The sequence below is a fragment of the Astyanax mexicanus genome, chromosome 22 (genome assembly GCF_023375975.1).
Source record: "Astyanax mexicanus isolate ESR-SI-001 chromosome 22, AstMex3_surface, whole genome shotgun sequence".
Taxonomy (NCBI): Eukaryota; Metazoa; Chordata; class Actinopteri; order Characiformes; family Acestrorhamphidae; genus Astyanax; species Astyanax mexicanus.
This window is the reverse complement of record NC_064429.1, coordinates 15,896,352-15,913,407: the sequence shown is the minus strand read 5'-3', so window position 1 is coordinate 15,913,407 and position 17,056 is coordinate 15,896,352. Positions and strand designations below refer to the sequence as shown.

The window sequence follows — 17,056 nt, the reverse complement described above, 5'->3', positions numbered from 1 at the left end:
ATGGTTAAACATCTCAATTGCATATAGAGAACCTATAACTACCATCATCAAACAAGATTTGATTTTGCAACCTCACATCTGGCCTTCCATGATCTAGTTTGCACCCCAGGAGTGTTGCTAATTTGCAGTTGTGTTCACAGATACCCACATAGCCACAGCTGACGCCACTGAGGTGACAGACAGTGCTGGTTCTCAGTGTGCCTATAAGAGCCTTCATTATACACTTTATGGCTCCTTTCTCGTCATTTTACACGGTGACTATAGTGTGTTAATGAGCCGAGTTGATGATTCCTGGAATGGAAGAAAAACGAGATGTAAGACTTCTTTACTGCTCTAAATATGGTCTGTTACGGCAACAGGGTGTGAGCAGTACCAGCACAGGCACTTGTGTCATTGTGAATTTTCATTTTTACAGACTCCAGTGATGTCAATGGAACTTTTAAAGATAATAAGATAATAAGATAACTTTTTAAGGGCACTAATAAAAAAAAATAAAGCACAATGGCTGTTGGGTCTACTTACAGTACTCAACATACTGTATCACTAAAAACTAAAAAAAACGATTTATAGCTGGGATGCTAGGAGTGTGCAACAAAGCACTAAAATAATTGTCACAAAATTTCAGGGTATTTTTGTAATGACAACAAAAGACGAGGGTTAGGGTTCAAGAATATACTACTGCAACAAGGCAAATGTAAAAAAAAAAATATATATATATATTTAGTATAACAGTTTCTAACATTCAGAAGAAACAAAAAAAAAAACACCTGTACTGTATTTTTAAGGAGCGGTATCAATAAACATCTATTTTATGGTTTATTTTCATACATAAGGCGCACTCTCCTGAAAACTATTTATTTGGTTGAGTACAGCACTTCCATTTATTTACAGTAAGCTTAGATTCCTCAATTTCTTCAGCATTAAGGCTGGAGCATTAGCATTAGTTGCTAACTGACAGCGCTACACTGAGGAACCCTGAGTGTTCCGGTAAGCAAGGGCGATATAAGCTAGCGATTCGTCCCACGTAGCTTGTTTTAACATGGAAAACACACAGACTACAGTCCAATATACTCTCCTCTGAATGGTGAAAGAGCTAGCACTTCTTAGTGGCTAATGCTAATGCTGTGCCAGCAGTGCTAGCCGAGGTTAGCAGCAGGCTACAGGCCAATGATATTAGCTAATGCAAACACTGCTCCAGCCTTGGTGCTGGAGAACTAAACTGAAACTCCTGTATAACTCTGTACTTCAGTGGAGTGGTTTTACCGCTCCATATAACCAGACCGGTAAAATTCATACATAAGGTGCACCAGATTATAAGGCACACTGAAGGATTTTATATGCGTCTTATAGTGCGGAAAATATGATAAACATTTATTTCTTAAACAACAATAAATTACGAAAATAAATAATGTAAAAAAAATATTTCATGTAACAAAAAATCTACCACAACACTAAAGTGCAACATTTTTAGCATCAGCATATGACCTGCAAACATGAAGTTATACAAAAACATTGTTAAAGCTTTATAGTAAACAGACTGTTTTCAGGACCAAGATAGCGCAACTCTTATGATTTTTTTTTTATCATTTAATAAATTATAACATTTTCATTATGTACAAAACAATATAGTAACCCCTATTGGACACTGATGAAGCAAAACTGTCCACCATGTTGTATAACTTGTAACCAGACTCTCAGACTGGGCAGATCAAGCATTATATACTTACATTCTTATATACAGTCTAGTCATTTGTGTGTATCCGTTTGATAGCTAGCCAACTGTAACACCTTCACATGTGGGTGAGGATATACATTGCACAAAATGTCACCTCAGCTCCACCAAGGCCTGTTAGTCTTGCCAGTAATCTCATAAACATTTAATTGGTACCATAAATTATTCAGAAACTGCTGTGAACTAATTTGTAGTCTAATGTAGGTATGAAAGTGAAGAACTGAAGAAGTGGAGAACCACATATACAGTACATGTATATATTTTTACCTTCACACTGGGCAGAAAGTCCATATACAGGTGCATCTCAAAAATTAGAACATAATTGAAAAGTTACTTTATTTCAGTAATTCAGTTCAAAATGTGAAACTTATATATTATATAGATGTATTACACACAGAGTGGTCTAATTTAAGTGTTTATTTCTTTTATTGTTGATGATTATGGTTTACAGCCAATGAAAACCCAAAATTCAGTATCTCTAGAAAATAAAAATATTATATAAGTCTTTACTTAAGGCAGTGTGGGCAGTGTGCCAAATCCTGCTGGAAAAAGAAATCCGCATCTCCGTAAATGTTGTCAGCAGAGGGAAGCATGAAGTGATTTAAGATGTTACAGGAAAATTGTATTAAATTAAGTCCCAAGTCAGACAACTTTTATGGAGATGGGGATTTCATTTTCCAGCAGGACTTGGCACACTGCCGGAAGTACCAATTGGTCTTGTAAAATATTCAAAATTTCTAAGAAACTAATTTTTGGGTTTTTGTTGGCTGTTATCATCAAAAATAAAAGAAATAAAAACCTGAAATATATATTTCAAATATTATATAAGACTAGTTGGTCTTATATAACAAGACCAATTTAATAATATAATAATATTATTATTTTTTTAACTGAATTACTGAAATAAAGTTAAAACCTTTTGAATTATATTCAATTTTTTTTAAATGCACCTGTAGAATACATTGTGCACTCACTTACAAACTATATTTTGCTGAGGTGATGATGAATAAACAGAGGAATTATTCTAGAATCTCCTGACCTTGACTTTAAAAATGGCTTTAATTATACCCATGCTTTATTGTCAAAATCTGATTTGATATTGCTGGTGGTTCACATTTATTTTCCTTTGCAGCAAACCACAATCTCAAAGGAATGTTTCCAACATCTCATGAAATCTGTGCCACTAATAACTAAAGCTGTTTTCATTGCAAAAGGAGGCCCTTCCCAGTATCAGCATTCCTGAAGAAGTGCTCACTGGGTGTGCGGTTCTGTTCTTTTGTCCAGGTTTGGGTTGGCTCCATCACAGAAATCACACCTGAAGATATGAATGCGGAGGATGATGACACGCCCCCAGATCAGCTGAACTACATCACCACTCAGCCCAGTAATGGTCACCTCGCTCTGAAGAGTGCTCCCACCAAACCAATCATGAACTTCACCCAGGCTCACATTGACCAGAGCCAGCTCATATTTGTACACAGTGGTAAGATAACTCATTGTTTATTTGAATCTCTCAGATCGCAGGGATTTTTATGTTCTTATGTGAGCTCCAGACTTCAGGGTTCATAAATCACCTGGCCTACATATTAGCTTTGTCGTAGGTAACAAATAACTGTAGTAGTTACTTATTAGACGTAGTATACTTGTAGTATTACTTATTAAAAGAATATTCAACATTACAATACATTGCATTACAATTGGCAGACACTTTTGTCCAAAGCGACTTACAATAGTGAAGTACAAAAGTAATAGAAGTTAAAGGTAAAAACATCTTTAGATAGGGCCTAAAGGAGGTCAAAGGGAAATAATGGGATAGAGGAGTGAAGGAGGGGAAGAAGGAAATGAGATTAGAAGTAGTTAGTTAAGGGTTAGAGGTGTTAGGAGAGTAAGTGCTCTTTGAAGCGCTCTGTCTTCAGGAGTTTCTTAAAGATAGTGAGAGATTCTCCTCATCTGATGCTTATAGAGAAGTTGTGTTGAAAAGATGGTTTTGCTGGTATGACCAGAAGTTCAGTCTTTGAGAGGTTTAGTTGAAGGTGATGCTCCTTCATCCATGAGGATATGTCTGAGAGACACTGCGATATCCGTGCAGAGATTGAGTGATCTTCAGGTGAGAATGACAGGTTTAGCTCGGTGTCATCAACAAATGGGTATTGTACAGTGTATGGGGTTATGGCTGCGTCCTTCTATTCTAAACTGTATTTTAGCCAAGGTGCCAATGACACCATAACACATATACATTTGTGGCTAGGGTATGTCATGTATCACCTGATTTATAACCCTGATAAAGCCTCACACTTAAGATAGAAACCTCCAGCTCTTTAAACACACCATTTTACCCACACTCTCCCAACAGACTCCAGTACTGATGGTTCTTTTGCTTTCTTTCTAGAGGTCCATTAATATATAACAAATAAATTTAGAACAGTTTTTCACTAATTATATAGTTTTATGTAAAGTCACAGTATATAGCTTTTGGGGATTTAGCGACCTCTCTGGTAAGAATGTGCAATTGAACTTGGCATGCAGAAGAGTACTTTTAAAATGTTTATTCTCTTTTCAGAGCTGGTAAATATTGTGGTTTTAGCCAGGACTCAGAACTCTGCTCTCTTTTAGCTTGTCAGCTCTCTTCAGTCTTAAGGTTTTTTTTAGTTTTTTTTGTTTAATGATGGGTAAATGATGAGCAGATGATGAGTTTGTCATTCTGATATCTCCATGTTTGCAGTAGCTCTTTTGTCAGCACCACTAGCAGCGCCATTAACAGCAACACAGTTGCTCGGTAACGAGCAAAAGCTGTTGTGGAAAGAAAAACTCCAAGGAAACGCCTACCAGACCACTCTTGTTTTACATTTGTACATGAAAACAATATACTTTTTTGGTCAGATTTTGTACTAATTATAACACACACTTTATTATTTATTTTGTTGTCCAGGAGCCACAGCTGGAGGCTTTAACTTCCAGGTGAATGATGGTGTGAACTTTGCTCCACGGCAGATATTCAGTGTCACAGCTCGTGCCCTGGTCCTCCGTCTGGAAAGGAATGGCCCTCTGAAAGTGTTTCCAGGTAACACATTGCAAACCTATTTTAATCCTCCTAATCTACAGTACAGTAGGATAGAGACCGCATTACAAATTACTATGGGAATTAATCTCTGTAGGGAGTGTGTTGTGCTGATTGTCTTAACTACAGTAGTATACCATTTTAGTGTGTTTAGAGTGTTTACATCTCCTTTAGTAACTAAAAAAACACATGGTGTTTAAATCAAATCTAAAAGTAGCCAATGCAAAAAGCATGTTTTTGCTTATAAAAATTATAGATTTTTTTTGTGCCTTAACGCAAGAAAATAAATGAATAAAAAGTATACCTCACTTTTAACTGCCATTTGTATTTTATCAAATAAACCCTCAGTAAGCTGAACTTATGATGATGCTTCTTTAATATTGTAAAAGAAAAAAATCCAATTCCACATACTAGCATTATGCTTGGAATGCACATACACATTGTCTACTTCTACTAGAAAGAATTTTTAATAAATTAAACATATGGATATTCCAAAATTCTCTTAAAGCAGCATTATGCGATTATTGGCTCATTACTCCTGGGCTCCCTCTTGAGTTGGGAAGTGTTATCTTGCACTTTGAGCCAATAAAGGACACGCTTTTCACATGCAGTTAATAATCCAAGAGGGAAAAAGGATCTGAAAGTGAAAGAAGTATTTGAACTGAGGTGGAAGGTTAATATAAAAAAATCACAAATATGTCTTAATGTAGGTTACATAGTTGTCAGAGTTACATAGTGCCATTTTTTTCATGCTCAGCCTGCTGTTGTAGTACAGTTCAGTTAAGAATTATCATGATTTGTTTTAAAATGTTACATAATGCTGCTTTAATGTACCACTGAGTTCGTCTTTCTTAATTTTATATGACATACATTCATTTTGCTTTCAGTATTGTAAAATTGAATCAGTATGATTTCATTCAAATTATGCCAAACATACAGTATGCTTCTTTTCATTATTGTTAAGTCATTTTCTCAGCCTCTAGTTGTTACTGGTATGTTTTACCACAGTGTGTTCCTTTAACACACTGTGTAGTAATTTGATAGCCTGTAATCCATAGAACAAAGCCAATTTAAGGGCTTTCTGTTGAGCAAACAAGCCAAGCTGTTTTGTCTGGGGTAATATGCATAGCAGCTGTTAGGCCTGCTTTCCGTAGTGATGGCATACATTGGGAGTAGTTTTTTGGCCCAATTAACCGGGGTTTTCGGGCAGTGTCTGGTGCTAGGAGCTGTAAGGCTAATTTACAGACCTAGCCTGCATTCAGTGCCTGTGTAGTGCCGTTTGATGACTTTTTGTGCTTAAGCGGCAGTTTGCTCAGACACGTCCCCTCTCCTATATTGTGCCCTAGGACAGAATGCTTTGTCACTATGGAAACCACTTTCCCACAGTCACCTGTGTTTGTAGGCCAGTGTCTGTAGAGACCAAACAAACAATAAAGTCCAGAAAAAGTCCAAATTATTAATTGACTGAAGTGCTGTAATGCTTGGTATGGCACATTTCTTTGAATTACTTTTATTCTTATTTGTTTAATATGAATGATGTATAATCATAATAGTCATAATATGAAAGAAAACTGGAATTTTGAACACTGTGATCTTGATAAAGCAAGGCTGATGAATTTTCTAATGTCACAATGTGTGCCACTTTCAAAAAATTGTTTCTTTTAGCTTTGTTAGTCTTTTCTTTTATAATTTAAATCAAATTGTCTCCCCTTTATCCCCTATTTTGGAAGGCCAATTACCCCATTCATACATTAGGACTCCCCTATCACTATTGTACTGTATATTCCCTATTACTGGTGATGCAGCAAATTAAGGAGGGTGAAGACTAGCAAACACCTTCTCCGACACATGTGAAGTCAGACTCCGCCTCTTTTCAGGCTGCTGCTGAAGTAGCATTGTCAATTAGCATCACAGCGCGCTTGAAGGAAAGCGCAGTGACTCGGTTCTGATACATCAGCTCACAGACATCTTGTGCTGATCAACATCACCCTTTGGAGTGATGAGGGAGTGATGAGCCATCTACCCACCCAGAGAGAGCAAGGCCAGTTGTGCTCTCTCAGGGCTTCAGCAGCTAATGGCAAGTTGCATGACCAGGATTCGAACAAGCAATCTCCCGATCATAGTGGCAGCACGTTAGACCGCTGGACCACTCAGAGCCCAAATCAAGTTATGAAGGTCCAGTAAAGCAAATGTTTGTGGACACCCCTTTTGAGAAGTTGGGGATGAGGTCTATTTCCAGGAAAATGGAGATGGCTACTTCAACAAGCAGCTTTTACAAGAATATTTTACAGCACTTGATGCTTTTCTCTGTTGACAACTTTTATAGAGATGCAGATTTCATTTCCCAGCAGGACTTGGCACACTGCCCACACTGCTAAAAGTACCAATTGGTCTTATATAATATTCTAATTCTCTGAAACACAAATTTTTGGGTTTTCATTGGCTGTAAGACGTAATCATCAACAATACAAGAAATAAACGCTTAAAATAGATCACTCTGTGTGTAATAAATCAATATAATATATGAGTTTCACATTTTGAACTGAATTACTGAAATAAAGTAACTTTTCATTGATATTCTAATTTTTTGAGTTGCACCTCTGTGTGTTTATACTATATGTATTACATAATAAACAGATTGTCATTTCAGTTCTGATGAAAGTAAAAAAAAGTAAAAAAAAAAAAAATGCTTGAATGAAGTAATAAGGGTATTATAGCAGTTGTATTGCATTATAGTACTTGTCCTTAAGCAGTTGGACAGTCTTTAGAAGATCTAAAAATAAGATCTTGGATTTATACATAGTTTAATTTGTTCCTTTCATAAAACTGTATGTATTTCTGGAGCTGCGAATGTTGTAGTCTAGGGAGCAAAGCCTTAATTAACTTTTAAGCTTTGACTCTGGCAGTCATCTGTGTCTGTAGCTGGTATACAAGTGTATAAAAGGTGCTGCCACAGAGAGCCAAAGCATTCAGACATCAAAGCATCTAAGCTCACAATAATGTGGTCGTGTTTATAGCGTGTGCCAGACTGTTTTTGCTGTTTTGACTGCCTGTTTAACAGCTGTAGTTCATCCAGGGTCATGTTTACTCTTGTTTCCCATCCAGGCTCTTTATCCACCATTTCAAAAGAGGACCTCAGAGCAGTAACCAACGACGATAAAAGCAACACAAACCGCACCATTCGTTTCACTGTAGTTAATCCACCAACACTGGGAAAACTGGTCAGTGTGCAGGCTGATGAATCCTTAACAGAGATTTCATCCTTCACGCAGGAAATGGTGAGTGCTGTGAAACCTCATGCTCTATTTGCACAGAAGAGTGAGGAAGGGGCTTAATAAATTATGAATTTGTCTCCATTCTGTGAGCCTCCCTTTCTGAAAGGCTGTGCTGTACATCCTGTGATTAGCTGGTGGGGGTTGGGTGACCAAATTGCTTTTTTAATGTCATATTCAGCTCTCAAAGGTTGAATTTCTGTTTTATTGCTTAAGAAGAGTGGGTAATCTTATTATTAATGGAATAAATAATGGATGAAAATTTGTACAGTGATATCCCACATGTCATGGGACTCAAAAACTAGTATTGTGTCTCAAGACTTTTGCCATCCATGTTCTATGGAGGCTGAGGAACGCTGTGCACTGAGCTGCATGAATATGTATTAAATTTGGATGTCATCTTTCTTCAAGGCCCTTATCTGTTCACATGGACAGTTCTAGCCAGACATTAATACCCACTGTGGACAGGGCAGTGAGTGGAAATGATTGGTTCTTTGGTTTCTATGATGTACAGTACAAGTCAAAGTTTGGGACACACCTTGAATTGAGTGTTTCTTCATTATTTAAAAATGTTCTGCATTGTAGATTATTACTAAAGTCGTCCAAACTATAAAGAAAACAAAACAAGTTTAACAAAGAAGAAATGTGTTTTATATTTTAAATTCTTTTTTATATATTTTAAATTATATTTTAAGTAACACCTCTTGCTTTCAGCACATCTTGGCTGGTAACGTATTCCTAGTACACATGTAACACTGTGGATCGAGGAATGTTAAATTTATTTATGAAACCCACCATGAGGCCTCACTTAAATTTATGCCGCCTTGCCATGAGCACGTTAGTCAATGTTCAGCGTCACTCACAAGATAACACCACAGCTGTGGGCATTTCGAAGCTGCCACCTAAGATAACATTTCACAATCAATTTTACATGCTGCTATCCCATGACTTTTGGCATGAAAGTGTATTAATTCCTAATTATTATGCTCAGGTATATGGTTTGAATTGTGAAATATGTGTTGTTTTCAGCTGGATAAAGATGAGGTGGCGTATGAGCACACAGTTGGCTCTGTGGAATGGGTGTCTTTAGACAAGATCACCTTCACAGTTTCATCACCTCCTGCCAGCCTGGATGCTCAAACCTTCGATATTGAGATCTCTTATGAGAACGCTGGACCTGAACGAAGCTCTCGTCTTCTTAAAAACACAGGTACAAAACCTTTCAACTGCCTCACCCATCAGTTATAGTTCACCTAATGATGATTCTACAGGTGAAAATCCATTACATCACAAGAACCATATGATTGTGCAGGTCTTTGCTGTATGCCCTGGCTGTGACGAAGCTATGACAACACAAAATTCATACATTTTTTAATACATTTGATTTGAATTTTATGGAATTGCAAATAGAATGAACTCTAAATATATGTTATGATAAAGCATTTGTCACGTTGTCAATCTTTAAAACACATAAAAGACACATTGGCACCAATAATATTTTTTCCATTTTTTAAGTGTTAAACAGTACAGGGTTATCTTAGTCATATTTTTTATTTTTAATTTCTCCACACATTCTCTATTGGGGATGGGTCAGAAATATAAATTATTTAAATTATATGCTGTTTGTGGTTTTGTGTTGTCTTGTAAAATGCATGGACATCTGTGATATGGCCCCAAAATAACATCACAATATTTTAGAGTATTTTTGCAATAATAAAATTCTTGGTGATATGAAATAACACAAAAATATTTTATTAATAAAAAAAATCTGTAAACTTTTGTCAAAAAAATAGCTAGCAAAATACTTAAGTGCAGAGTTTATTTAGTGCATGCATGTACTTTGGAATCACAGTATTACTGTCACAGTATATTGTGTACAATGGACTTCCCTGAAAAAGATGTCTACACAGCATATGTTGCTCTAACATCTCTAAGCCCAACACCGGTTCTGGTTCAAATAAGGCTTCCTTTTTGCATCATAAATTTAAGGGTGCTTGACAAAGGTTTTCCCAAAATAATCCCTTGTCCAGTTATTTTTAAATGACAGTTCTTAAAGCATTGCCATCTAATTGAGATTTCAGTAATTTTCTCACATATTCATTGACAAATCAAAGATTCTCTGCCTATCTTTGCTCTTCAAAGACTGTTCTTATGGATGCTGCTTTAGTACCACTTGTATTCCAGACAAAACCAGAAATATTTTGGGATCATACTGAATGCAATTAGATAATAGTACAGGTAAGAAACATTGGAGGCTTTATTTTAGACCCTGCGCAAGGCATATCACGATGCTCATTGCTATCTTAGACACCGGCAACAGTCTATTTTCACGCCTTGTGCCTGCATTGTTAAAAATAATCCTGTGATGATTTGTCTGATTTTAAGTTTATATATGTTGTATATATGTTCCAGGTGCTGTCGTAACAGAAGGAGACAAAGTTGCCATTGACAAAACAATGCTGGACTCCTCCAATCTCCTCACCAAGGAGCCCGAACCCCGTCGCAACTCCTATGATGTCTGGTACCAAGTCAAGTCCTTCCCTCTACATGGCATCATCGTTGTGGGCGAGCGTAATCTCACAAAGGAGAAGCCCTACTTTTCTCAGTTCATCCTGAACAAGTACGGAATCACTTACCATCACGACAACTCAGAGACGACAAACGATCGGTTTGTCTTTGATGCTTTTCTCAACTTGAAGAGCAAACCTGCACAGCGCCCTCTAGATGACAGTGAAGTGGTAGAGGAGGTGTTCAACATCACTGTCATTCCAGTAAATGATCAGCCACCTGTTCTGAAAACCAAAACCCCAAGCCTCAAAGTGGTCCAGGGGGATTCTGTCGCAATTGCGTCGAGCAACTTGAACGTGGTGGACTTGGACAATGCTCCGGAAGAAATCCTATACTCTGTTATCAGTAAACCCAGCAATGGGTTCCTTGCTCTTGTGGAAAGCTTGAATGTGTCTGTGGACTCCTTTTCTCAAAAGCAGATCAACAATGGTGAGGTTTTCTTTGTCCAAGATGGCACTCCTGCATCTGGGGTGTTCTATTTTAGTGTCACCGATGGCCACCATCGACCGGTTTACAAGCTCTTTAACTTGGAAGTAATGGAGATATCCATTTCTCTCGTTAATCATACAGAGGTAATGCTGGAACAAGGGAGAACTTCAGTGGATCTCACACAGGTACATCTAGCTGCAGTGACCAATGGGAAAAACACTACTGTCCACTACAAAATAACTGTACCTCCAAGACATGGGAAACTTCTTTTGGACAATGAAGAAGCTGATGCCTTTAATCAGGAGGATTTGCAAGCACATCGACTAAGTTACCATATGATCGATCTCATGTCTTCTCATGATAGCTTTGAATTCATGGTCTTCACATCAGAGGCAAACCTAACTGATCAAATAGTTAATATTACGGTCAAGCCTTTAGTCAGGTACGCAGAAAATGTGGGAATCCCAAATGGAATACGTTTCAAGTTCAAGGCAGCTTTTCTGAATGCTTCTGAACTTGCCTCGATAAGTGACAGTGATCCACAGTTTGAAATCCTATCGCCTCCGAGGTACGGCAAGATTATACGCAAAGGAAACAAAGCAGAACAGGTGCGGACATTTACGTTTAGTGAACTGCAGCAGGGAAGATTGGCCATTGAGGTCAAGGCTAACCTTACCGAAGTTCAAGAGGTGAACGACTCATTCAGATTTGTTTTAAAGGCCAAAAATCTCCAGCCTGCAATTGGGGAGTTCCCTTTCAAAATAGTCCCATATGATCCTTCTCTCATGATGACGATGACAACAACAGCAATTATCCCAGCATACACAACTACTACTCTTTTTCCCAGCCAAACCACTGCAATAAGTTCTGCTTTGCTTTCCATCTCTCCTACCATTCAGCCTACGCAGAGGGTGACCAAGCCGGTCACCAAGTTCAAAGGTCGCAATCGTTGGGGAAACTCGAACACTCACAGTGACTCACAGGGTACTACCACTATCGTTAAACCAGATCGCGGACCAGAGATCACGCCAGGGAAGAACACTCCACTAAGGGTTGAGTCAGCGCCCCAGGGCAGCTCCTCCAACGCAGCGCTCATCATTCTACCACTGCTCGCTCTAGTACTTCTCATAATTGTTGTGGTGCTGGTGCTCCTCTTGAGACGAAAACAACAGAAGAAGCAGAAGCCTTGTATCAAAAGTGCCTCAATTCCAATGTCCTCCTCTGAGGGCAGAAGCTATCAAGGGCATCATTCAGAAAGGAGTGCAACAGTCCCCTTAGTGACGGTCACCCCTCTTAACCCAAGTAATCCTGGTAGTCCAGCTCTAATGAGACTCCAAACAAGCAGTGGAAATTCTGCGTATGGACAATCTATGGCTCTCTGCTCCTTTGGGGACCAGGATCTTGAAACATCGCAATTCTGCAGGACCACTAACCCAACTTTACAGCACAATCAGTACTGGGTTTGACGTGGTCATGTGCTTTCCAAAGCTTTTCAAAGCTTCCTTTCCACTGTAGGGCTCCGTGGTTATTACGGCCACACTGTGCCGGTCTGCACCAGCATGGACTGTGAAATATGTGTGAAACGTCATGGTTTCTGTTTCCATCTGTAATCAAGAAAAATTACAGTGCATCAGGATTTGACACAAAGGGTCAAAGACAGACTTCTGTGAATATATCCTAAACATGTGGTGGTAGTTGCTGCTGCCAGTTCTGTTTGTATGAGTTGGCAACATGCACTGAAGGATGAAATGAAAGAGACCAGATGGAGTTTTACAAAAGCAACACAACATGAACTTTCTGGCAATCAAAGCCATCCCACACTAACAGTTCTGCTGAACAGATGTGTAACCATGTCCAGGTAGGAATGCCTGTGGAACGGATGCTTTACTTATACATCTTTCAGCCCTGAAATTTAAAATGAGAGACATATACAGTATCTCTTGTGAGAACTGTGTTGCCAGATCCTTCGTTTTTGTTGTTATTAATGAACAGTAGTTATTGTAAAATTTTATTTATGCAAATACTTTTAAAAAATGCTGCAACATGTTACACAAACCACTGCTTGTTTTAGCTGTGTTAAGTCGCTGACAAAAGTGAAAAACACTAAAGGCTCATTTATGCTTCTTGTTAAGTATTAACAGATTTAAATGAAGCTTTTTTTTTTGAAGGGGGCGGGAGGGGCAGTGTTGAAACATGAACACTACCACATTGTCACAATAAAGACAAAACTTTGACAGAAAAGAAAGAAAAGGCAAACTAATACATATCAGGTTGGTAATATTAGATCCATTGTTTCCATTGGTAAAATATATGTATGCTGTATTTTCAGAGCAACATCTTACACAAAACATTGTTTCTTTGAAGCCTCAATTATCTTCTGGTAGTGTCTGAACTGAATCTATCAGCAGCCTATGAAAACAGCCTTAAAAAGTAATTAGTCATTTTTTTCAAATGTTACTCTAAATGTGTGGACACCATGCAGACCACGTCTCCAAAATCACCATTTTACCCAACGTGATAGAGATAACAGACTGAAGGCCATGCTACAGCTAGCTCACCGTCCATTGGTCACATGACATCACGTTCAGTAGCTCCTCCATTTCCACTCGCTGTTGTGTTTAGGTTTATCTCCGTGGAAATGCGGTTCCAAAGTGTAATTACAGTGCATGGCAGTGGACAAATAGCTTTTGTTATTAAACATGAGGCGACGAAAAGATGTGCGTCCGGATGTGACTAAAATTACCGGAGGACCACGGAGTTCAACGAAAAACAGTAGATAATTCAGCCTGTAATTTTCTCAGAGGACACTGAGGAAAAAAACGCATGCATGGTCGTTCCGGATGGGAATAAAATCACCCATAAAGAGGACCCCCATAAAAGAGAAAATTACCTCAGAACCCCCTAAGAAACTAATCCTGTCCGGATAGGGCTATTGATGGTTACACCATGTTTGAGACTGACATATACATTTTTGTATGTAAAAGGAGTATAAATGAGCCTATAGTGCTAGGTACTATTCACTGTTCAAACTTTAAAGATTTTTTTAACTCAATTAATTCTGTATTACATACAGTACTTTTTATTTGGTACGTACATGTAAACATCATTACAGGGAAATGTGACAGTATAGGGAGTAACTTACTTTGTTGGGAAAAGTAGAAGAGCTAGTTTGTAATATTTTAAGGCACATTTAGTCTTGGAAACATTCTCTTTTTTCCAAGAGATGTTTTCCAATGGTTGTGATTGGGTGAAGACAGTATTGCTGTAGACACACACTGTAAGTAACTGTGGTGACTTTGTGTGTTTCTTTGACCGAGCTCCTTTTATTTTTTTTTTAAATAAGCAAACCACAGCAACCTCTGAGCTTCACTGTGATTAAGGTCTACTCTAACCCTCCTTGAAGTGGCCGGCACACTTTGCTTGTACATCATTACCATTAGCATCCGCTTTCTGTGAATTCCCTTCAGTAGAATGGATTTTGTTGCTAGCCTTCCCTTGTTTTTTACCACCTCAAGCACAAATCGTTTGTTTCCTGGTTGTGTCTACCTCAGGTATTCCCTACTTCCTGTAAGTGCGGTCAGTTGTACAAATAACCTGGACACGTCTTTCTTCCTGTTTGATTGAATATATTATATTTAGGTACACTGGAATTATAAAACACACATATTTTTGTTTTTGTTTATGTTGATATATTCAACAACCTCAGTATATTTATTTACAGATTTAAATGTTATCACTGTTACTTGCTTATGACACATTAATTTGATACTAAAGGGCATCATTCATAAGGCCTTTGTGACGACTGCCATAAACCGACATAAACCTACATAAACATTTAGGTGAAATTGGTCGTAAAGGGTGTTTTTGTTGCAGTTGGTGTGATTTCTTAGTAAGGTGTAAGCCTTATATTATTGTTTAAAAGTTTGCCACATATCATGGGACAGACTTTAGCTATGTCCAGTGGAAGATAAACACTGCTTGTGGGTCATAGCATTGAATATGTATGTAATTTCTGTTACATAAATCTTGCTTGTCTGCTCGCATGGACAATTCTAGCCAGATGCCACCACTGATGATCATTGCCACCTTCTGCGCAGTTTACTGTTTAATGGCTTCTATGACGTTGCTCAGTATACATTACTAGAAAAGTATCTCAGTACTTTTAAACACACCAGGTGCATCATTTGACACAAAAATCACACCTTGTCTGGCTGTGTATTTTTAAATCACTACAACTTAAAATCATGCTCAAAGCGTGATATCAAGGCACGTGCTTGTAAACAATATTTTGAATCATTGATTCAAATTGGCACTCCATTCCTGAACTGATTCACTTAATAAGTCAACTCTACACTCAACCAATCGTGTAAGTTCCTTAAAGCATCCAAACACAACAAAAATCACATGATAATTCAGGAATTATCAGCAGATTTAAAAAAGGAAATGTCTCTCAGCTTTTAAATGCCTTATTTTCCGGTTTTCTCAGTTTTTCTTTTCTAGAGCTTTAATTCCAAACAGGAGCAAGCGTGGTGGAGATGATGACATCACTGCCTTTTTTTTATATAGATTTTCTGGTTTGGAAGGGCTCTCCTCCCACAGACAAAGTTAACCATCAAAGAAATTCCATAAACGTATTATGTTCCCTGTTTTCTTTTAATATTATTTTTAAAAAAGTTTTTTAGTTATATTATTCCATTAAGTTCAGATGTTTTAGGTTTTTGCCATAGTATTGTTTCAGTACCAGTATTGAGATACTTAGGCAGGTATCATATCGAAAGTCATAATTTTGGTAACATGATGACACTACGATACACACAACACTGAAATTTAATACAATTAAAATCCATCCATCTGGCATCCAAATTTGATGATTGACTTTGCCTTGCTATGAGCACGATGGCCAGTGTGCATCTTTACTCACAAGAAAAGACCTCAAAACTAATACAGTTGTGGGCATTCCCAAACTATCCCCTAAGTTAACATTTAATCATTCATTTACATACTGCTATCCCATGACTTTTAAGAGTATCAGTGTATGTTTTGGTATAAAAGCTATATGTAGGTCTTATGTTGCCTCACATGTAACTGATACTGTATTTAAAAGATATTACACTGTAACTTCATCACACTGGTTATTCATGTTTGAATTGTTTTATTGTAAGCAATAAGAGATATTTTGTAACCTTTTTTGTATTTTGGCATCACTCCATGTAACTGTTATTGGTACTGATTTTGGCAAACCCACACAAACACTGCTTGAACTGTATGATTTCTGTGTGTTGAGCTACTGAAGGTATTTGCAGTGCATGACCTTTTTTTAATAACATTACTTTATGTTTAGCATTTTCTTTACGTTATGTTTTATTATTTTCCTGGAGACACGGGTTTGTCTGCACACATAGTAAGAATTCATGTGAAATGAATGAAGTTTAGCATCACATTCATATATCAGCTTCACCCTCTGTTAGTGGTACAATATGGAGGAATATTAATGGAATAATAAAACATGGTCTGTCACTGGTTGGTTTGCTGCGTGTAAATCCACGGTCAGTACAATATACTGTATTTGTTAATAAATAGTGCATGAACTGCACTTAATCAAATTCTTAACAGTGTGTTGGTGTGTGCGTGTTTTTTTCTCTACACTGTATATATTTTTTCTAAAACTAATTTTGGACATTATGACAGTCCTGGTGGTGTGTTAGTGTGTGTTGTGTGTACAACTGTACCAGATACAGCAGTGCGGCTGGAGTTTTTAAAGGCATCATTCCATCGTTTTTTTCATTCAGTGTAAACAGTCTTGTTGTGTCTCTAGTATAAATGAATGCCATGTGAGCTGTTTCTCTATAACCCAGCTTTAGTTCACTGGATAAGTGGTCTCTGAATAAGGACAGGACTTTGGACAGGACAGGACTTGCTCATGAATATTCATATGTGCAAATATATTGCCTCTGATTGGCTAACAGCACTGCAACAGAATACGCCTACCTGCCTTCC

The 17,056-nt window shown here is 37.7% G+C and overlaps 1 protein-coding gene across 1 annotated transcript in view; it reads left to right on the top strand.

Annotated features, from left to right (window-relative positions):
• Positions 1–16,674, top strand: part of cspg4ba (chondroitin sulfate proteoglycan 4ba) — a 37,159-nt gene extending 20,485 nt beyond the window's left edge. Inside the window, exons 6-10 of the mRNA XM_007250480.4 lie at positions 3,017–3,215; positions 4,662–4,793; positions 7,896–8,068; positions 9,092–9,272; positions 10,475–16,674. Coding sequence (XP_007250542.3) covers positions 3,017–3,215; positions 4,662–4,793; positions 7,896–8,068; positions 9,092–9,272; positions 10,475–12,525 — 2,736 coding nt within the window. The 3' untranslated portion in view covers positions 12,526–16,674. The remainder of the gene's footprint in view (positions 1–3,016; positions 3,216–4,661; positions 4,794–7,895; positions 8,069–9,091; positions 9,273–10,474) is intronic.
• The last annotated feature ends 382 nt before the right edge of the window (positions 16,675–17,056 follow it).